Raw genomic sequence first — 23,386 nt, forward strand, 5'->3', positions numbered from 1 at the left:
GGAATATAATTGTGACAGAATCTGTTCACTCACTGCTGTATATTAAGCATACAATTTATAACAACTGAACTACCAGCAAATGAAAGGTGAACATTTTTTCATATTTTTTTATTTTTTCCCTACCTTGTAAATTAATGCTAAAGCCATCCAGACTATGAATGAACACATAAGGGGAAAAAGTGTTAAACAAACCAAAATACTCTGTGATGCATTTAGGTTTCTGAGGCTGGTAACTCTGATGAACTTATCCTGGACAACAGAGAAAACTCTTGCTCTTCCTTCTTATATGCATAACATTACATAACATGCCATAATATAAATTATAACATTACTCAAATATTCACTATTCACTGTATACCAACCTTACCTTTTCACAACTTTACAACTGATGCTCTCAAACACTTTATAAATAAATAAAAAAAATCAAGTTATTAACTCTTGATGACTTCAGCACAGCTGTTAACTGAAAGCCATTCATGAAGGGTTCACAAACTTTTAAGCACCATTGTATATGTCTCACTTTGTAATGTTTGTGTAATGTATTTATTATTATTGTTATTATTATTATTGTTATTATTATTACTATTATTATTATTAATATTATTATTATTATGTACATTTACATTTCAAATAATAAATACATAGATAAATAGAACAAAAGAATTAATGAATGAATAAATAAATGAAAGACAAAATAACGAAAGAAAGAAGGAAAGAAAGAAAGAAATAATAAACACATTATAAATAAATAAAAAAATCAAGTTATTAACTCTTGATGACTTCAGCACAGCTGTTAACTGAAAGCCATTCATAAAGGGTTCACAAACTTTCAAGCACCATTATACATGTCTCAGTTTTTTATTTATTTATGTATTTATTATATATTTTTATGTACATTTACGTTTTAAATAAATAAATACATAGATCAATAGAAAGAAACAAATAACTAATAAATAAATTAAAGACAAAGAAATAATAAAAGAAAGACAATAGGAAATAAAGAAGGAAGAAAAGAACAAAAGAAAGAAAGAAGGAAAGAATAAATTAAAGACAGAAGGAAAGACAGAAAGACAGAAAAAAGACAATAAAGAAAGAATAAAAGAAAGGCAATAAGAAAGATTGAAAGAATAAAAGATGGAAGGAATGAAAGAAAAGAAAAGAAACGAAACGTTCTCCTCCACTAGGTGGCGACTGTGCGCGATGCTGTTCACACGCCGCTGTTCCTGTTTGAGAGACGAAACGACGCCACTTCCGGTTCTCAGAGGAAGTTTTCATTTAGAAATAATTTGTAAATTATCTTGTGCTCCTGAATTATATTATTACCCATATTTTACAGATAGTACTGCGGGTTTCGGGCTTGTTTTTTCATGGTTTTTAATGCTCGGGGGCGCTGAGGGAGCGGAGCGGGGCTGTGTGTGAGCAGCTGAGCTGAACGCTTTCAGTTTCAGCTGAGATGTGAAGCGGCTGCGGGAGAGAGATCACTCCGCGCTGAGGTGCGTTAAATTAGTTAAATTTCTGATTTTAGCGCTTGTTTTGAAGAGAAAGCTGAGAACAGTGATGCAGGAAACGAAACTCAGATGCGGAGCTAACGGTTCTGTCAGATAAGCTGTTTTTTTAGTGGAGTTTAGGCCACAAAGCGGCTGGATCCATTATAAATATACCGGTGTTCTGTCGAGTTGTGTTACCCATCAATATGTGCTTCCTAAAAGTACTGCGCATGCGCTGACCTACACTTTTAATTATTTCCTGTGTGTGTGTTTTTTTAATAATAAAACTATTTTTATTTTTTGCTTTAAACAACTTGGACTCACTGTCATTGCACACAGAAGTGTAAATTAAAATTAATAATAATGAATACAGCAATTATTTATGTATTAAAAATGCAGTTTGTTATGACATTGCATTTCCATAAATTTAATATGATAAAGTAATTTATGTTATCTAACTTAAATATACTAACTGGGACTTCTAATACTGGGAACATGCTCTAATAATCAACTTAGTGCTTCTTTTGTAAGTTATTTGTACAGTTAACTTAAATATACACTAAGGAGACACGATTTGACAAGGTGTCATAATCCGACGGAACACCGGGGTTAGCTCGCTAGCTTGGCTAACGCTAACTAGCCTGCTGTTTGCCAGCTAAAGCAGTGCAAACGGCGGGGAATAAATACACAATAAACCGCAGAGTAATGCAGTTTTAGTGTTTTTTTTTCTCATATGGGAAAACCTTTTACCCTAAAATCACACCAACCACACACCAAGTCCTAATTCTGCTTTTACTGATAAATATATCCTAGAAAATTAAGGCATCCAGTAGTAAAATAAAGAAATGCATTTAAGTTAGGTAAGATATGTACCCTCAGGAACACACACAATAATAGATATCAAGTATTATGGTAGAACTGTGCAGTAGCTGTTGCAATCAGCCAATACATAATCTAGTCCATGTATTCTGTAGACTGGTGGAGGAGAACATGATGCCAAGATGCATAAAAAAACTGTGATTAAAAACCAGGGTTATTCCAACAAATATTGATTTCTGAACTCTTAAACCTTTTTGAATATGAACTTGTTTTCTTTGCATATTTTTAAGGTTTGAAAGAAGCTCTGCATCTTTTTTGTTATTTTAGCCATTACTCATTTACTGCAAATAAATGCTCTAAATGAGAATATTTTTATTTGTAATTTGGGAGAAATGTTGTCTGTAGTTTATAGAATAAAACAACAACGTTCATTTTACTCAAACATAAACCTATAAATAGCAATATCAGAGAAACTGATTCAAAAAAGTGAAGTGGTCTCTTATTTTTTTTCCAGAGCTGTATATATACATATGCATGTACCCGTACTGTAGACAGTACTCCCATAATCTAGTATAGATACTTTTAGACAGATAAGTTTAAAATAATTGTCAACTCAAGCTTTTTATCCAAATACAAGTGTGAAAGTACTGGTTTTAAAACTACTTAAATAGGCACTAAACCCTAAAACATATTTTTTTTATTAGTAGCTGAAATGTGTTCATCTGACCTACTTTATTACACAGATTCTCACAATATATTTAAACCAATCAATCAATAATATTGTCCCCCTGCTCCTGCTGACATCCAACCATCTGTGTCTCACCGCTATCAGAGACACGCTGCTGCTCAGCCAATCAGCTCTCCCTCCTGCCCTGCCTCTAAACCCATACATCATCCTCTGCCCCTCCCAACCCCCCCCCCCCCTCCATTTTTTAGGCTGTGTTAAGCTTAAATAAGGGGATTTAGTTACCATTTAAAGTGTTAACGTAATGTAAATAGAAAAAATGCCATCAAGGACAAAAACTTGTAATTTTTGGACAGTGTTGTAACAATGTCGTGACAGCTTTGTTATTGCTGGGCTTTAAGAAGAAAAGCGAAGTTGCACCGTGTTGCTGACCTGTATATAAACAGCAGAATAATGTTATCTAGCATTTATATAAATACAAGGATTACAAGGAGTTTGAATGTCACCTTATTTAATTTAATTTAATTTATTTTTATTATTTGACTGACATTAATTTAAAATATTTTTCCAGTTTAAGCAGTGATCCTGTGTTGTGCCATGTCTCATGATAAAACGCGTTCCTCGGGTGGAGTAGTACTGGACCGCAGGAGAGCACTGACCATCACAGCCGTGGGAAAACTGGACAGCTGTCGGGTATGTGTGTATATTGTATGATGTAGTATAATATAATATAATATAATATAATATAATGTACTATAATGTAATATAAAATGCTCTAAAATACAACTCTGACAATAAGTTAACAGTAACTGGACTGAACTTGTGTTCGTCTCTGTGTGGCTCAGAGTGGGGATCCCTTTAAAATCCCTAAACGGAGAGTCTCTGGTGAAGATGAGTTTACAGAAGCAGATGTGTCCAAATACGCCAAAAAATGTGCAAAGGTAAGCAAAAAACATATAAAGTCCTACAAGTGTTGTAATTTGTTTAATATAGGCTATATTTAAACAAGACTCACTTAAAGCAGCACTAGGTAGGATTTCCTTGATTTTTAATCTTTTTAAAGAAGTAAAATTACAGCTTGAAACTCACTGCAGCGCTGCATTGAGGTGTAATAGGAGGAATAGCGGTGCTCTCGTGTCTGTGCCGGAGCTCCTCTGAGCTCAAACCAGACTCTGTAAGTTCTCCGAGGCAGCCGCGACCAACGCTCGCGAGAACTGCGACCTGCTTTCCGACCTTTAGTTCTAACAGTTCTACAAGGACTACTGGTTCATTCTTTACAAACTAACATACAGACACTCTGGCAGAAGCTGGAAAGAGACCGAATATGTCTGTGAAAGCCAGAAAACGAGAAAGAGAAACTAATCTGCCTGAAATATTCATTACACTCTACAACTGTAGGGGGAGCCCACGAGCACAAAATCTCAATCCTACCTAGTGGAGCTTTAACTTACATAACTTTTGTATAAGGTTTTAGGGAGGGATATCTGGCATTCTGTATAGCCTGCATAACTTTAGTAACATTATTATAACTATAATAAACTCAAATATGCCATATGCTGAAGTACACTCCATGTTACTGTGTGTTTATGAAAGGCCACAGTCGGCTCAAAACTAAAAAACATCCCTTTAAGTATTGAAAATACTAATATTAATCAAATATTTCAGCCTAAGGCTGATGCAAAAGGAAGTACAGCACAAATAACAACACCTCCTGGTGTGCAAATGCAAAATAAATAAAATGTAAGATAAAATAGATTTAGATTTAGCTTTTTTTTATCACATTTATCATTATATTAAAATGACTACTGTAGGGGATGCCTGTAAGCTTTGGTTTGGAGTTACATCAATTGTTTTTTTTACATGTTATTATAAAAGGCATGTATTGCTTATTCTCAGTGTGATTTACATTACTCAGGGTTTGTACGGTCATGAAAAACCTGGAAAAGTCATGGAATTTGAAAGTTGCAATTTCCAGGCCTGGATACGTTTCAGAAAAAAAAAAAAAAGTTTTGGAAAAGTCATAGATATTTGTATATATTATTAAAAAGTGTGTGTCAAATTTATTTTAAAACTACTATAATAATTTTGATTATAGTTGTTGTTGATGTTTGGTTTTATTGTCCATTCCCGCACTGATGAAAATTTGCCTTGAAGGCATGGAAAAGTAATGAAAAAAAACATAAAAATCTATTGGTTAAGAAGTGTATGAACCCTGATTACTGTAAGAGGTGCATATACCAACACACAGACTCCTGTTTGGTTAGTTTCTGATAATTATTGGTTATATTTATGATTTTTCTCATGGTTTAGGTCCACTGGTCACAGCTGGCTTCCAATGGGGTGTCCTCAAAGCCAGTTTATCGTAATGGGAGCCAAACATCTGATCATAATAAGAAGGACCTGGATCAGTCAGATATGAAAAGGTATGAACAGGTTCAGTTGAAATCTATCTACAAAACATTTCAAACCATCTTTAGGAATTATTTTCCAGTAATTTAATGTCATTGCCTTGAGGAGTGACATTGGGATTATCTAATCTACAGTGCCAAAATACTGCTCAGACCAAGCCATAACAATTGTATTATATCCTGATCATGCATAATGATCCATAAAAGCATGGTTAAATAGTGAGGATGTTCTGAATATTCAGTAACCAAAATTTTGGCTCAAAATGGTAAAATAGGACATTTGGTGTTCCTCCAAATTAAGAATACACAATAATTTCAGCTCATTAAAGGAGAATTCTGGTATGAAATTGATATATATATATGGGTGTCTCACTGATTCTAAAGCCTGTATATGCAAAGTGCAAAAATTACTCATTGTCTCATTGACACATAAACTCTTAAAAACATCCTGAAAAGTCTTCGTTTTGATTATATTTCAAAGGTTTTCACTTCGGTAAAATAATAAAAAAGAAAACATAATTTTGTGTTCAGAGCTGTATATTGAGCTGATAGTTTTTTATTTAGATCAGAAAGTGAACACATTTGTTTTACTAAATTTATTTATTATTATATCTTACTAACTACTGCCACTGTGTCTGATGTGGCTTAGTTTCCTGAATGGGTTCCTCTACCCCAGATAAATTGTCTCACTAAAACTAACTTTCCCTCCTAATTTTACTGTTTAGAGACAACAATATAGTTTTAAACAAACAAAACATACAAAATTGTGAAGAAATTATGTGATAATAATAAAAAAAAATTGTTTTTTCCATTTTTTGAGAGTCAGATGGCTGAAACACATTTACAGGACGGTTGAGACACAGGAAGTGCTCACGTGTGTTGAGTCTCGCTCTGCTTATCTTTCACTCTCTATCTGCCTCTGTCCTCTGTGGCTGCGAGCTCATGGGTTGGCCAAGATAAGCGCACTGATGTCTCATTGGCTCATTAAGTCAAATAAATTTTGCACTTTGCAGCTGAAGGGTGTAAAGTGGTAAAGCTGGTGTGAATATGCAGTGGAGTGATTATGGATCGTGGATGGCTTGTATTGTATGTGTTTAGGTAGCATTTAGGTTAAGCTATTAATTGATGATGATGATTATGTGCCATAAAAGTGATGCTGCTTATTTTTATCTACTAAATTGTGTTTTATTTATATTTTTCTTCTTCCTCTTGTTGTTTATCCATCTCTCTATTTTTTAAGGCGGCAGGTGAAGGTGGTTTTAACAGATGTCCTCCAGACAGAAGAGGGCCGGAGGTACTTGAGTAGCTGTGGTCGTGATTTTAGAAAGAAGTGCCAATCAGAGCCTAAAGGAGACGCTAAGGAGGGGCGGAGAGACAGAAAAGCCCCAGCTGAGCTGAGAGAGAGGACGAGAGGTAGTCCACGAAAAAACACGTCCTCCTCCAAATGGACTGAATCACCGTCTACAGAACAGAGAGAAACCAGGTCTCCACTTTCCAAGAGACCCAGAAAATCCAGCAGTTCACTGAAACCAACAGAGCCCACCAGCTCAAATAAAAAAGAACCATGTCCTCCTGAGAAAACTGTCTCTTCACAGGTTGATCATGTTCAAACTGCAGTGCCAAAACAGATCAAATCAAAATCGCCAGACACTGACAATGATGAGTTACGCCCAGATAAGAAAAGTGACTCTGCAAAGTCTCCAAGTGCCAGTCCGCTTCATTTTGAAAGAACCAGCCTTTCTAAAGAAGAGCAGATTAACGTGGAGCGAGTTTCTGAGGTGGAGGTCACTCCAAGACGCACTCCTTCACGAGCAAGACTGCAGAACAGATCAGAGCAGCTGAGAAATGACTTCAATTCCAATCAGGTACTGCTGGGTTTGTATATATTTCTGTTAAAAAATAATTGCAATTTAAACCACATTGCTCAAATCCGTTTTTCTGCTCAGATCAGATTTGTCTATCTTGACGAGTCTATATTCACTGTAAATGTAAGTGATCTGTATCTGTGTGTAATGTGAACACAGAATCTGTTCCTGAAACGTCGTCTCACATGCTGCACATTGATACCTGTATAAACACCTCCTTCTTTACCAACAACAAAAACTCTTATATTAGAGAGAGGAGAGACTCGTAGCTTTATAAAGGGAGATGGATGAGTTAGCAGCTCATATGTGGAGCATCTTTTGCTGGAGTGGAGAGTAAACAGCTGCTCTGAAGTTCATGCTCAGGTCCAGGAGGTGAAAAAAAAAGGACAGGTGGTTTGCTTTTGCTGTTTTTTTAGCAGCTATAGCTGCACCAAGAGATTAGCGCTAATGCTAATTCTAATGCTAATGCTAATGCGTAAAAGCAAAAAGACACATGAATTTTGATTTGACCGTTCACATTCATGTTGCATGTCCATGGATCGGATAAGTATTTGATTTAGGACCACATATGAAAGTGACTCAAATCCAATAAAAAAATAAATAAATCTGATTTGGCACGTTCACACAGCCATAAAAATCAGATCTGAGCCACATTGAGCAAAAAGTCAGCCTGGAAATGTGAACGTAGCTTAAGAAACCTAACCAGACTTAAATGTAGCATAGACACTAGGCTATGATCATTACAAATATATAAAGACAATAGTAAGAAAATAACTTTAAAGGAACTTTTAAAAATCCATGGAATCATAGTATCAGAATATTGTCATTTGTAAGTGTGTTTCTCTCTCTCTCTCTCTCTCTCTCTCTCTCTCTCTCTCTCTCTCATTCTCTCTCTCTCTCATTCTCTCTCTGTTTTACCCTAATGCTATAAAGCAAACACAAACTTATTTTGATTTTATCCTGAATTTTTTATTTAAACAATTGCAATATATTGTGATATATTTAACTGTAACTACTGTATTATGATACATTATGATAACAAATCGTCAAGTTCTTGGCAATGCATTTAAACTTCCTCTTTTTATTCTGCAGCAAAACACCAGCGAGACAGAGAAGACCGAGAGTGCAGAAGAAATCAGAGAAGAAGTAAAAGAGAATAATCAGGAGGAAGAAAATTCAGCAGATGTGCAGCAGAATGGAGAAGTGATGGAGGAAGGGGGCGGGTCCAGAGAGAGTGTCCTACGCCTATCTCTCGGGGTAGTTGGAGAGCAGACGGAAATGGGTTTGGCTGCTGGAGAGGTAACGCCCAGTCGCTGCGGGAGCCAGAATGCAGATCTTAAACTCAGGAAGGGGCTTCAGCTACAAACACCTGAACCAAGTAAGTGAGATACTGCAACTTTACTGTAAACACTGCTTAATAGTGATAGTCACGATTACGACTAGTCAAAGCCTATAGTGTATTTTTCATTTATGTAATTTATGTCAGGCCATTCATAGAGTACAGCGATATAATACTAAATATACAGGGGCTGGACAATGAAACTAAAACACCTGTCATCATTTTAGAGTGGGATTTTAGGTTTCATGGCTAAATTGGAGCAGCCTGGTGTTCAATCTTCATTAATTGCACATTGCACCAGTAAGAGCAGAGTGTGAAGGTTCAATTAGCAGGGTAAGAGCACAGTTCTGCTCTAAATATTGCAATGCACACAACATTATGGGTGACATACCAGAGTTCAAAAGAGGACAAATTGTTGGTGCACGTCTTGCTGGCGCATCTGTGACCAAGACAGCAAGTCTTTGTGATGCATCAAGAGCCACGGTATCCAGGGTAATGTCAGCATACCACCAAGAAGGACCAACCACATCCAACAGGATTAACTGTGGACGCTGTAAGAGGAAGCTGTCTGAAAGGGATGTTCGGGTGCTAACCCGGATTGTTTTCAAAAAACATAAAACCACGGCTGATCAAATCACGCAGAATTCAATGTGCACCTCAACTCTCCTGTTTCCACCAGAACTGTCCGTCACCACAATCAATTATTGTGCTCTAAAACCAGGTGTTTCAGCTTCATTCTCCAACCCCTGTATGTACGTATTCATTGTAAATAAGTAACTAATACTAAATCACTAATCAACAAAAATAATAAGCATTCTTTTTAGTATTATAAGAACTAAAAACCTTTAGTACTTTACTACTACTTTTTTTGTCTATAGCTATTTATTTCTATGCAAATTATTTTTTCCTTTTTTGCAGCAGTTTGTTGTAGAACATACTGTAGAATAGTTCTAATAATCCATACCATATAAATTCATTATGTGTTGCTGAGTGGATTAATTCCTGTTTCCCACTGAAATCAGTAGCAGATTGGCTGTATTACTGATATGTCTCATCATTTTCTCTCTCTCTCTCTCTCTCTCTTGCTCTCTCTCTTGCTCTCTTACTCTCATATAGTTGTTCTTTCCAGTGAGGAGGAGGATGAAGAGGAAGGGATGAAGGGTAAAAGCACATCACGCCTTCGAACACTAGAGGGAGCTAAGACTCCACAGACACCGAAGTTACTTCCACTGACTGTGGAGAGAAAAAAGACTCCAGACCGATTCATCCGTACCCCAGAGAGGCACAACCAGGTGGGCATTTCAGGATTTTACACTATAATATAGCAGAATTTAGTATTTAAGTGCTTTATATATAAAAATCTGTTAGAAAATGAGAAATGGCTGAAATAAGAAAAAAGAAACAGCTTCAGACCTCAAATAATGCAAAGAAAACAAGTTCATGCAGTTTTTATGCATCTTGGCATCATGTTCTTCTCCTCCACCAGTCTTACACACTGCTTTTGGATAACTTTATGCTGCTTTACTCCTGGTGCAAAAATTCAAGCAGTTCAGTTTGGTGGTTTGATGGTTTGTGATCATCCATCTTCCTCTTGATTATATTCCAGAGGTTTTCAACTTGGTAAAATCAAAGAAACTCATCATTTTTAAGTGCTCTCTTATTTTATTTAAAGCCTATAGGGCTAAAATAGAGCTCTTTGTGTCCACAGATTCAGTCTCATTATTAAAGAACTGCACTGATGAACATGACTCATGTTTGTTTTGTGTAGTTTGTGCCCAGTAGAGCTCACTGACTCCCTGCCATGCCTGCTCTACTGGTGGTAATGTGCCAAAGCCTGTTTAATACCATATGTGAGCAGCATGGGGCTCCAGGACTGTCTGTAATGTTGGCTCATTCTTAAAGTAATGTTTTACAAATGCTGAGCCAGACATAATCTTTTTTTATACTTCTCAGATAAACCATGGCTTGCTTGAAAAAAAATTAACTTAAACAATAAAGACTGAACAGAGTTCAAGGAAATAACTCTCAATCTGTTTTATATGAAACAAGACAAAGACCTTTTCTATATAATACGTGAAAAAATATATAATGCATGTTTATTTGGCAAAATAAGGAAGAATGCACAATCTGCTGTTCTAATATTTCCTTCAACACTGAACAATCAAATACCTGTTCTAGCTGTTCTGATATATACTAGCCAGCTGAGGACTTTTGTTGAGGGCACCCCTTTTGAAATGGAAGTATACTTAAGAGCATTAAAAGTATGTTCAACTTATGTAAAGAATACTAAAAATACATTTTAATTGAATATACACACATATATAGAAAATAAACACATTATAAAATGTATTTTTTAGGCAATATGCTTTAATTTAACTTCATAAACACACACTTAAATGCTATACACTTACAGAAAACAGATTTTTTTCAGTGTAACAGAATGTAAAATATTTTCCAATTCTGTGAATTTCCCCACTGTGGGACAAGTAAAGGATTATCTCATTTTATCTTATATATTGTGTTGATAGGGAAAAAAAAAAAATATATATATATATATGTATGTATTGACACTAAATGCTGCTTAAAGTGCACTTTAGTATAGTTGTTTTTTCTGTAGCATTAAGGTGTACACAAAATGTGCATCAATGCAGAAAATAGTACATTAACAATATACTTCAAATGTTTGAGAAAAGATGTTTAAAAAACACACAATTTAATCTACTTAAGTTTGCAAAAGCACAATTCAATGATTTTATATTGTATATAAATAGTTGTTAAAAATAGTACATTTCGTATGTATTTTTTGTTAAAAGTATGTTATTTTCCATGTTAAGTATACTTTAAAAAAAATATGCTTAAATGCACTTTTCTTTTACATGGGACACCTCAGTGCGTGTGTTGAGTCAGCTCCTGGTGTAAGGTGCTAAAGCTCTGATTATTTGGTCCCATGAGGAGACGTCTCCTGTGATAGGCTACAGGTTGATTGGGTGATCTTTTAGCAAGCTGTGCACAATCTGTGACACTAGTAGTTTTTGACACCATGGATCAGAGTGCTGAGTCGGATCCACTCGTGCCAGCGCAACACACACTAACGCACCAACAGGGTGTCAGTCTGAGAGTCAGTGCAGTTCAGTGCACCACCTAAATAAATAATAAAAGCTGCTATGTCAGGGGCGTCCAAACTTTTTTTGTTGGGGGCCAGAAGAAGAAATATATTTGAAGTCACGGGCCACAGACTCTGTAATAAAACAAATAATGAAATATACCACTTTAAATAATACTTTTTTCCTGATTATTTCATTTATACACCATTTTACTTGACTTACTATTTTATCTTTGACAGTGTTGTGTAAACTAAGATTTTTCAAATTGATGTTTAATTTCATGATGTCTCTTAATATTAAACTCCTTAATTACGGCAACTTTTAGACTCTTTGCCCTTTTTCTGCGCTAGAAATGCGCACCCTCTCCGCTTTTAGACTCTTTGCCCTTTTTCTGCGCTAGAAATACGCACCCTCTCTGCTTTTAGACTCTTTGCCCTTTTTCTGCGCTAGAAATGCGCACCCTCTCCGCTTTTAGACTCTATGGCCTGTTTTTCTGCGCTAAAACTGCGCACCCTCTCCGCTTTTAGACTCTTTGGCCTGTTTTTCTGCGCTAAAACTGAGCACTCTCTTCGCTTTTAGACTCTTTGGCCCGTTTTTCTGCGCTAGAAATGCGCACCCTCTCCGCTTTTAGACTCTATGGCCTGTTTTTCTGCGCTAAAACTGCGCACTCTCTCTGCTTTTAGACTCTTTGGTCCGTTTCTGACACCTAGCGTTCAAACTTTGAATCTCACATTATAAAAACCTGCTTAACAGCGGGCCAACTTTCATTCTATTTCTGAAATAGCACAGGGGTGTCCAAACTACGGCCCGCGGGCCATTTGCGGCCTGTTTCCGTTTTTTGGAGCGGCCCGCGGGCCGTAGTTTGGACACCCCTGTGCTATGTGATGGTCTATCATGTGGGGTCCTGATCATTGAGAAACAGAGTAAAAGAAGAACCATAGTCCTTCTAATGTTAATAAAGAACTACAAAATTCATGTATGTTCAGTGAAGATAATAATATGTGCTGTAAATGTAGAAACAATGAGGTGGACATAATATTCTGTCTGGAATTGAGATATATAAGATTTTCTGATTATAATTCAGAATGGATTACTTTTTGTATTGCATATTGTTCTTTTATAATTCGCACCGTGCTTTATCTTAAGGGTTTGAACTAGGGGTGGGCGATGTGGCCCTAAAATAATATCACAATATTTTAATGGTATTTTTGCGATAGTGATACTCTTGGATATATGACAGACAATAAAGTCAAAAAAGTTAATCCATTCCAAATATCTCCATATATCCAGGATTAAAGTAAAATAAATGATATTGGACAGATATAATCTGTCTCTGGTAGATATATAATGGGAAATGAGAACAGTGTGAATTTTTCTTTTGCTAAAAACAGCAAAAAAAAAAACAAAAGTAGTACCCTGATGTGATAATTAGGGGTGGGAGATATGGCACCATATTTCAGGGTATAATATTGTTCACCATATTAAAAAATGTTGGCCATATTATTGCATACACCTCTAATTTGATCCTATTTTACAATTTAAAGTCATTTTGTGGTTATATTTACTGCAAAAAAGCTGTTAAAGGAATTTAATAATTTAAATAGTGATTTGACCAAAGAATAAAGGGTTTTTGAGTGTTTTCATGCTTGTCTTTTGCAGGTTTCCAGCTTTGCTGACTGCGGTTTGACTGGTTCTACAGCAACGGAGCTCCAGATCTCTGCTCTCTACATGGGTGGACTCAGTGCCCTGTCCAATGGGCTTGTGAAGGTACACTTACATTACTAATATTATTTTTTGGAGTTTTAAAGATCACAAGATAACCAGATAACATTTAACACAAAAAACAACATACAGATCTAATATTGAGTCACACTTTGTGAAAGCAGGATTGTGCAAAATTATGTAAAATGTAAAATGAGTGTAAAATGTATATATATTATTTTTTGCAGATCACATCTGACTTTATCACCATTTCATTGAAAGGTACCCTTATTTTTTTTGCTCTTTTTTGAACAACTTCATGTATGTGCCTACCAGGGTGTGTATATATATATATATATATATATATATATATATATATATATATATATATATATATATATATATATATATATATATGTGTGTGTCAAGGTGATTTAGGCAGGAAACTAGATCACAGTTATTAGATCAAAGTTTGTGTGTGTGTGTGTGTGTGCGTGCACAACTCATCACCCTAGATTAACAGAGAACAGGGTGTACGATAGTGGAACACATCAAGGTTGCTCCCTCACAGACACCTTATCTCTCTTATCTCAGTGAGACCTTGTGAGAAACAGAGATCTAATATTGCTATTACTTTTTTGGCATCATTATATCCAACCTTGAAGGTGTAATTTTGTTCATGCAGCTTGCCATCAGCTGCCGGAGCCCTGAGAGAGCACAAATTGGTCTTGCTCTCTCTGGGTAGGTACAGTAGATGGCGCTCCTCCTTCCCCTCATCACTCCTAGGGTGATGTGGATCAGCACAAGGCTGCGTCTGTGAGCTGATGTATCAGAACCGAGTCGCTGCGCTTTCCTCCGAGCATTAGCGCCATGATGCTACTCGGCAATGCTACAGCATCAGCAGCAGTTCAAAAAGAGGCGGAGTCTGACTTCACATGTGTCGGAGGAGGCGTGTGCTAGTCTTCACCCTCCTGGTGTTGTGGGGCATCACTAGTGATAACAGCTGAACAGGATGTACAGTTGGCCTAGCTAAATTCTCCCTTATTTGGAAAAATTAGAGAAGAGTTGCCGTGGAGGGTGCTGTTAGCCAATCAGAGGGAACACATTTGCATGTCATGAATATTCATATAAGAGTAAGAGCCAAAATCATGTCATTCTTCTTCCCACCCTCTCCTCCACTGAACTAAAACAGCCTGAAACAGAAGCACCGGAGCACTTTTACACTAAAACACTCTCAGAAGCTATTCGTTAATACAAGAGACTACTGCAAAATTCATAAAAAAGGGGTGGGGCTTGATTTTTTCGGCCCAATTTAAGTAGTTTTTGTTTTGTTTTAATCAGTAATATTATTTTGCTTCTTCTATTTCCCTCATAGATCCTTCAGGTAAAGAGGTGAAAGCTACCTTGGCTACAGTACATTTACGCAAATACAGTGTTTGGCACGGGGCTATGGTCGAGGGCACCGAATTGGTTAAGGAGGATGAAACTCCGCCCCCCTCTCTTCTTCTCCTGTGGGTGTCTGAAACTCAGGCACAGCGCCTGTCCAGTGAATTTTCTGCATTTCAGCCTGGGACAAGTCTTGGTAAGTAAAGCATGATGGTGTTTTCTTCTAATACCATTTCATAAAATGAAGGTCGCACTTCAGTTTCTGAATCAGTTTCTCTGATTTTGCTATTTATAGGTTTATGTTTGAGTAAAATGAACATTGTTGTTTTATTCTATAAACTTCGGACAACATTTCACCCAAATTCCAAATAAAAATATTGTCATTTAGAGCATTTATTTACAGAAAATGAGAAATAACTGAAATAACAAAAAAGATGCAGAGCTTTCAGACCTCAAATAAAGCAATAATCACAGTTTTTTTTTTCATGCATCTTGACATCATGTTCTCCTCCACCAGTCTTACACACTGCTTTTGGATAACTTTATGCTGCGTTACTCCTGGTGCAAAAATCAAGCAGTTCATTTCGATTTGATTGCTTGTGATCATCCATCTTCCTCTTGAATATATTCTATTTGTCAATTTTTAAATGCTCTCTTATTTTCCCCAGAGCTGTATTTGTTTGTATATTGATATTTATTAATTTTTCTTCTCTTTTTTTGTAAGGTGTAACGGCCGATGGAAGCGTGTGTGTGTTGCTGTGTATGTCTGAGGCCTTGAATGGAATAGAGGGCGCCCTGCTCGCCTCTATAATGGACATAGTGGGCCTCAGACACGGAAGCACTGCTCTACTTTCCTCACTTTCTCAAGCCGAGAGCATGAAGCTCCTACAGTGTGGACGAGACACACACATGCTACGGCTGTTAAGCCCCAGAATAGAAACCAGCAGCTCCTCAAATGAGTCCGTACCTGCACCAGTAGAGGCTGGCACGACTACAGCTCCTGTTACTGTGAGTGATGCACCTTAAACTGTGATCAATATCATCAATATCAATGAGGTCATCAATAAGATGAAGCAGCTCTCAAACGCTAAAGCATCCAGTGAGATCAAGGAAACAGGAAGTGTTAGCTTATTTAAATTGATCCACAACTCTAATGTAATGTATACTATAGCAGAGATTCTTAACTGGTGGTGAGCTTGTAAAAAATTAAAATAGTTTTGTACTTGTCTTTTATAGAGAGTGCAGAGAGAGAGAGAGTTTCTTACTAATGTGCTCTGAATGCAGAGAAGTAAAATATATCAATTTTTGGCCTTATTTATTTTGGGCAGTTTTGTCAATTTTATTTTATTGTAGTAACTACAAGTTTATACATGTAGTTCTCATGTTCCTCCTCAGTGTCTTTTTTTTTTAATTGCACTCAAATACACTGTGCTTGCATATGTATGTTTAAATTGTTTTTTGAAGGCTGGTTTTCCCAAAAAAAATAAATAAATAATAAAAAAATTATATATATATATATATATATATATATATATATATATATATATATATATATATATATATATATATATATATATATTTATATATATATGTATAAAATGACTTAATGTCAATGAGAAAATGTGGGTCCTGGGCTGAGACCAGTTGAGATCTCTTGTACTAGAGCATCACTTCTAAATTTTTAAATCTTAAGATTATAGTTATAACTAGGGATGTGTATTGGCAAGAACTTGGCGATATGATTCCTGTCAATATAGAGAGTCAATATATTGCAGTGTATTTTGATACTGCAAGGAAAATGCTTCAATTTATAAAACAATTGTTTTATAAAATCTCAGTAAAAGAAAAATAACTGTGGAATCTAATAACAGATTACTGTATTGTTTCTCAGCACATCTGTATTGTTGAACTTTTATATGGGATCCTAATCATTAATTGTGTTCTTGTGTGTGTTTAGACCCAGGAAACAGAAGTTCAGACCACATCGGTCTACACATTGTGTCACAACAGAGCTCAGGGCTCCTACAGTGTTTCTATGGTGGCCAAACCTGGACCAGAGTGGGCTCCTTACAAGCACCGCGGTCCAACACGCAGGTACTGGAGCTTTAAATGAGCCTGAAACTGAGAAAACGTATAGTTTTGTATAAGACTCGGTGTTTTCTACTCTTCATTTCTTCAGGTTGATCCAGTTTCCTCCTCCGCCGTGTAAAAGAGCCATTACAGTAACTACTGAGGACCTGGAGTGCCTGGACAGTGGGGAGTTTCTCAATGACGTCATTATTGACTTTTACCTCAAGTAAGACTTTTACTTGGTGTAAATAATCCAGTTAGAACCATCAGCGGTTTAGTTTGTCTTAGTGATAAAGGCACTGTGTGGTTTGTCAAGAAAAACTAGTAGATGAAAACTGACACTGACCATAAAGCTATTTTTAAAATAAGGTATGTGCTGAATATTTGGCGACCAAGAATACAGAATATTTTTTTTCAGTTCTATCCACTTAAAAAAAGCAGTACTGGTGTAATTATTTCATAGTGTTTTTTTAATAGTCTGTTTGATATAAGACAATTAATGTAGGTATCTAGCTCAATGTGACAAGAAAAGCACTGCTGAAGTAAATTCATGATTGGAGTAGACCGAGGATTTACTGTGTATCTCTATATGTGTCCGTTAATTGTTTTGCTGTCTTTAATTTTTATTCACAATGTAAAGCGTTTTTTTTTTAAACTGTAGTATTTTTGTAGCTTTGCAATTGTATGTTTTTTTAAAGCAAGACAGAATACGGGTATTCTATAAAACATTTAAAAAAGATTTTAAAAGTGGCAAATTTAAATAAAACTTGCAAAACATGTGTTCAGTATTCATGCATCCTTACTTAAAATACAGCAGGCTCCCCCTGCATACATTGTTTTATTTAAATAAAAAGCTAAAATTCTGGATTTAATTGAAATGCATTTTAGGATTAAAAATTGCATTTAAGTTCAATTTGATCTCTGATTAAATGCTATTATTGACGAGATATTTTGAATGTAAGAGCAGCGTGTGTTAATACAGGTGTGTGTGTGTGTGTTTGTGTGTTTTTTACCTGGTTGCTGAAGGTATCTGTTGGTCCAGAAAGCCCCTCAGGCCTCAGTGAAGAGATCTCATGTGTTCAGCAGTTTCTTTTACAAGCAGCTAACCCGGCGCGACAATGCTAATGAAGACAGTTCCAGCACACCGTAAGTTCCAGCAGAGGGGTGTGTGTGGGTGTGTGTGTGGGGGTGGCGTTCTGTTGTGAATTTCTGCCAAAAAACAAAAGCTTTTCATATTTATGTTTTTCAGAGCTCAACTCAGAAGACACCAGCGTGTGAGGACATGGACACGTCATGTGGACATCTTTGAGAAAGACTTCCTGTTTGTGCCTGTCAATCAAGAGTGAGTAATAACTGTGTGTGTTTGTTCTTGTGCTTTTATTTGTGCAAATCTACCCTCAGATTTCGTTCGGTCATGAAAAACCTGTAAAAGTCATGGAATTTGAAAACAGCAATTTCCCGGCCTGGATAAGTTTAGGAAAAATTAAAATACCCAAAAAGTTTTGAAAAAGTCGTGGATATTTGGTTTGCAAATGATTTTTCATGATGTTTCAGTGTATCGATGGAGAAAATCCATTTGAGCTACAAATACAGGGTTTGGACAATGAAACCGAAACACCTGTCATGATTTTATTGTGGGATTTTAGGTCTAAATGTCTAAATTGGAGCAGCCTGGTGTTCAATCTTCATTAATTGCACATTGCACCAGTAAGAGCAGAGTGTGAAGGTTCAATTAGCAGGGTAAGAACACAGTTCTGATCTAAATATTGCAATGCACACAACATTATGGGAGACATACCAGAGTCCAAAAGAGGACAAATTGTTGGTGCACGTCTTTCTGGAGCATCTGTGACCAAGACAGCAAGTCTTTGTGATGCATCAAGAGCCACGGTATCCAGGGTAATGTCAGCATACCACCAAGAAGCACCAACCACATCCAACAGGATTAACTGTGGACGCTGTAAGAGGAAGCTGTCTGAAAGGGATGTTCGGGTGCTAACCAGCATTGTATCCAAAAAACATAAAACCACAACTTGTTAACACTGGAATTGTATTTTATATTAAAGGATTTAGCTGTGATTTAGATGGCCTGTTCTGTGTGTTTTTTAGAGCTCACTGGTATCTGGTCGTTGTGTGTTTCCCTGGGATGGATGAGCCACAGTGGTTAAAGAGAGAAGGACAGGACTCTGCGGAGGACACTACTGAGAACTCGAGTGACTCCACTGCTGGAACCGAGACTCAGGAGGGAAGCAAAAACAACAGTGAGGGAGAGAAAAGTTCAGGTAAGTTCAGAGTAAATTCTCTGTGGGTTAAAATTATTATTATTATTATTTTTATTTATTTAATTTTGACGTAACTTTCTTGTTTTTTTTTTTCTTCATTATTTAGATGAAAACAGTTCAAAGCCCGTTTCCATTTCTGGTCCACCAGTAAGATATTTTAATTTTATCAGTAAATATATAATACTTATAAAATATCTTATATATATATATATATGTGGTATACATAATATCTGTCTTTGTTTCTATAGAACTGCACTGAGAGGACATGTACACGCAAGACTGTCTGTAAGAGGTATGTGATTTCTTGGCTTGGAAAGAAGAAAGAAATACAATTAAATAATTGTAAAAAATATTTTTGCATGTTTGCAGTGTTTTTCTTTCTTCTTTTAATGCGAAGTTACTGAAATTCGTATCCAGTACATGTGGTCTTTGTTGATTGTGTAGACTTTTAAAACTGTGGTCTTATAACTGTCTCTAATAATAATCTGGATTTTAACATGGATATAACAGCAGTTGCTGTTGGTATGGTGTTAAATACGAAGAGCAGCAGTCCAAAAAGGGATATATTATGTTAGCCACTCCTAAAGGACACGCTTTACACATGCAATCCTAAATGAACTAATAGAACGAAATAAGCATGTGGAGTAAGAGGTTAGAGTAATATTACTATATTGCTATATCGTATTCTGTGCAAAACCTGCCAAAAAATACTCTATATGGTGATATTGTGCTATTCTTGACAGCAGTCTATTTTGCTATTTACCTTTTTAATCACTTTTAATTGTTTGTTTGCAGTTTACTTGCACTAAATGTAAAAAAAAATGATGCACACTTTATTATTTTAATAGATTTCTGTTAATGCATTATGATTATTTTATACAAAATCAGAGTTTTGTTATGAATCAGGGTTATAAAAATAAAAATAGACAAACCTTTTAGATTTTTCTTTTTGTTTTGTTTCTACTAAATGTATGAAACTTTTATATTAATACTTAAAGTAAAGTAAAACTTTATTATTTATCATTTTACAAAGTGTTTTGTCGTATTGACAATATCATTATCACAAAAATATCAGACTAACTACACATGTAGGATATACTGAAATAAGAAGATTCAGATTGTATAGATTTAGTACACACAGGCAGATTGAATGTGTGTACTTTTAAGTATGATTAAGTTAAATAAAGAAAAAAAAGCATAACCACAAAATTAAGAAATCAAATAAAATTCATTTTCTATGAGCTGTATTTCTTTTCAGTACCTTTACACCGTTAAAGTGGAACATCTTAACAATAGGAGTGTTTTCCCCTGGTGTACCAAAAAACAGAAAATTGAGAATATTACAGGATTTTGCATTTTGCATTATGCAAGTTATATAGTGCAGTTAGCAGCATTTTGAGTTCAGAGTAGCAATAATGGTTTATTTTCAATATAACATCATCACAGTGATTTTAGAAGTTATTTTACACTAAAAAGACTATATGATATTGCTTTTACAAGCTCTCAGAAGATGCTGGTGTGTGAATCATGGTAAAACACTAAAATGTGCATGATGGGGGAATTCTGTGTGTATATTTTTCAGACCCTGCATTCTGATCATGGACTCTCTGAAGCTGTCTGTTCATGAGCGCATCTTTAAGCTCCTGCGCGAGTGAGTGTTTAATTCATAGCTTTCTGATGCTAGATCACATTTATATATTTATATAAAATCATTAAAAAAATTTAAACATTTGTTTTTGTTTTTATTTTTTTAACCAGGTATTTGCAGGTAGAGTGGGAAACAAAACGAGGTGGACATCGAGACTTTAGTGCAGAGAAGATGGTGGGCTCACACTGCCGGGTCCCCCTTCAGGACAACAGTAGTGACTGTGGCCTGTATTTATTGCAGTATGCAGAGAGTTTTTTACAGGTAAATACATAAAAAAATAAAATAAAACAAGTTCATATTCAAAGAGTTTTAAGAGTTCAGAAATCAATATTTGGTGGAATAACCCTGGTGGTTTTTAATCACAGTTTTTTTTAATGCATCTTGGCATCATGTTCTCCTCCACCAGTCTTACACACTGCTTTTGGATAACTTTATGCTGCTTTACTCCTGGTGCAAAAATTCAAGCCGTTCAGTTTGGTGGTTTGATGGTTTGTGATCATCCATCTTCCTCTTGATTATATTCCAGAGGTTTTTAATTTAGCAAAATGTACTTTTCATTTTTTAAAACGATGACCCTTTGGCCTCGTATGGAGTCAATGCCCGTATTTTACTTAATTGATTTAAAAAAATGGTGGGAATCCCAGTCAACAGTTTCTACAGCCAGTTCAGACAGAAACAAGGGCCAGGTAAACATTCTCAACCAATTTAAGGTTTGAAACTAGTTTGTTTTTTCGACTAATTGGGTTGTTATGATCCCAAATGACAAGGATCACTTTTAAATATTAAAATAAACTACTGTCCCCATGTTAAGGACATTTGTTTTTTTACAGTAGGTTTGGATTTAATACTTTATCGGTCCTTCTAATCCCAAACCACTAAGTGAAATAAAAATGCACACCAAGATAAAGTCAAGGTAAAGAGATTATATTAACAGCTTGAATTAAACATTGGATTTGATGAGAAAATTGGATTTAGGCTGCTTTTACCTGCTGTGTGAGCGTAGGATTTAGCATTTAACATTAAACTGGTTGTAAACTGGTGTGCATTCAGAAAAGGTAGGCCTACTGGTTGCAGGACTGGTTTGTGGAGCAGTGGATCTGTTTCATGCAGTAATTTTGGATTAGTTGAGAATGGTCCGTTTTCTTTTATTTAAAATATTAATTTTCTCTTTTCCGTCGTAGGATCCTGTGGTAAACTTTGAGCTTCCTCTGAGGTTAGAGTGCTGGTTTCCCAGGCAGCAGGTCCGGGAGAAACGGGAGGAGATCCGGGATCTTGTTCTGCGCCTCTACCGATCCCAGCAAGGCTCACTGGGAAAGGAGGATCCTGAGGACAACATTGAAATAGGAAATGTAGTTCAGTAGCATCACGTGTTCAGGAGCCTATTATTATTTTAGCATTCTTTTATTTATCACTTTTATTCAGCTTGGTCTCTTGTCTTAGGCCTTTTATATGTTTTTTTATGCTTTTATACACATTACAAAAACATATGTTTAGAATGTAATAAATTTTTGATGGCTTAAGTGAAGAAATGTGTTGTTTTATTCAGTCTTTAATTGAATGTTTGGCATCTGCTGAAGCTCTCTGATAACTCTATGGCATTAAAATAGTGCCAAATGTTTTGAGAACCAAAAGTATAATTCATAATTTGATGGATTTATTATTCCATTTTGTGTTTTACCTTCATAAGAAATGTTTTTGCTTTCAGATTTCTTTTCACAGTTACGCATCTCTCTCTATTGCTTTTAATTTGAGAACTCTTAGTTTTAGTTTTAAGCCTGTTTTTATAGGTGGGTGGGGACTAGTTGGTCATTGGCTGCTGGAAATAAAACCCCTTCCATTAAGAAAAGTCTCAAATTAAAAGAGAGACCAAGAGAAGCGTAACTGTAAAGTTAATTTGAGAACTTTGTTTATTATAGTTTTAAGCCTGTTTTTATGGGTGGGTATTATTTCCAGCAGCCGATGACTGACTTGTCCCCACCCACCCGTAAAAACAAGCTTAAAATTAAAAGTGAGAAAGTTCTCAAATTAAAAGCAAGAGAAAGAGATGCCCAACTTAAAAAAAAGAAAAAACAAACAAAAGAATAAGAGAAAACCGTTTTCTTATAAAGGTAAAACACAAAATGGAATATTAAAAACTCGTGATTGCGCTGCCACTATGATAGGAGATTGCTGGTTTGAATCCTGGTCATGCAGCTTGTAATTAGCTGCCGGAGCCCTGAGAGAGCACAGTTGGTCTTGCTCTCTCTGGGTGGGTACAGTAGATGGCGCTCTCTCTTTCCCCTCATCACTCCTAGGGTGATGTGGATCAGCACAAGGCTGCGTCTGTGAGCTGATGTATCAGAACCGAGTTGCTGCGCTTTCCTCCGAGCGTTAGCGCTGTGATGCTACTCGGCAAGGCTACAGCATCAGTAGCAGTTCAAAAAGAGGTGGAGTCTGATTCACATGTGTCGGAGGAGGCGTGTGCTAGTCTTCACCATTATTAGTGATAGGGGGAGTCCTGATGAGTGGGTTGGGTAATTAATAAAATAAATAAAATAAAATAAATAATAATAAATATAATAAATGATTGACAACAATAATCAACAGGCTTTT

General features: G+C 35.9%; 1 protein-coding gene across 2 annotated transcripts; it reads left to right on the forward strand.

Moving 5' to 3' along the window:
- Positions 1 to 1,229: 1,229 nt before the first annotated feature.
- Positions 1,230 to 22,323, forward strand: senp7 (SUMO specific peptidase 7). Of its 2 annotated transcripts, XM_022665633.2 has the most exons (21): positions 1,230 to 1,493; positions 3,563 to 3,684; positions 3,837 to 3,932; positions 5,302 to 5,414; positions 6,640 to 7,264; positions 8,357 to 8,642; positions 9,720 to 9,895; positions 13,367 to 13,474; positions 13,657 to 13,690; positions 14,784 to 14,990; positions 15,519 to 15,802; positions 16,752 to 16,888; positions 16,974 to 17,090; positions 17,891 to 18,010; positions 18,114 to 18,206; positions 18,974 to 19,146; positions 19,253 to 19,293; positions 19,395 to 19,438; positions 20,729 to 20,797; positions 20,905 to 21,055; positions 21,976 to 22,323. In XM_022665633.2, the coding sequence occupies exons 2-21, from the start codon at positions 3,589 to 3,591 to the stop codon at positions 22,153 to 22,155; spliced, it is 3,150 nt and encodes a 1,049-aa protein (XP_022521354.2). In that variant the 5' UTR covers positions 1,230 to 1,493; positions 3,563 to 3,588; the 3' UTR covers positions 22,156 to 22,323. The 2 variants fall into 2 exon arrangements, with proteins under 2 accessions (XP_022521354.2, XP_022521355.2); XM_022665634.2 differs by lacking the exons at positions 1,230 to 1,493; positions 3,563 to 3,684; positions 3,837 to 3,932; positions 5,302 to 5,414 and adding an exon at positions 6,420 to 6,485.
- Positions 22,324 to 23,386: the final 1,063 nt, after the last annotated feature.

Source organism: Astyanax mexicanus, chromosome 11 (genome assembly GCF_023375975.1).
Source record: "Astyanax mexicanus isolate ESR-SI-001 chromosome 11, AstMex3_surface, whole genome shotgun sequence".
In the NCBI taxonomy this organism is placed as follows: Eukaryota; Metazoa; Chordata; class Actinopteri; order Characiformes; family Acestrorhamphidae; genus Astyanax; species Astyanax mexicanus.

Bases quoted from the DNA above. Each gene is read 5' to 3' on its own strand.
- senp7 (XM_022665633.2), top strand. From the start codon at position 3,589: ATGTCTCATGATAAAACGCGTTCCTCGGGTGGAGTAGTACTGGACCGC. The intron at 18,207-18,973 runs GTGAGTAATAAC...TGTGTTTTTTAG, and splicing joins TTTGTGCCTGTCAATCAAGA to AGCTCACTGGTATCTGGTCG. The intron at 19,294-19,394 runs GTAAGATATTTT...TTGTTTCTATAG, and splicing joins TTTCCATTTCTGGTCCACCA to AACTGCACTGAGAGGACATG.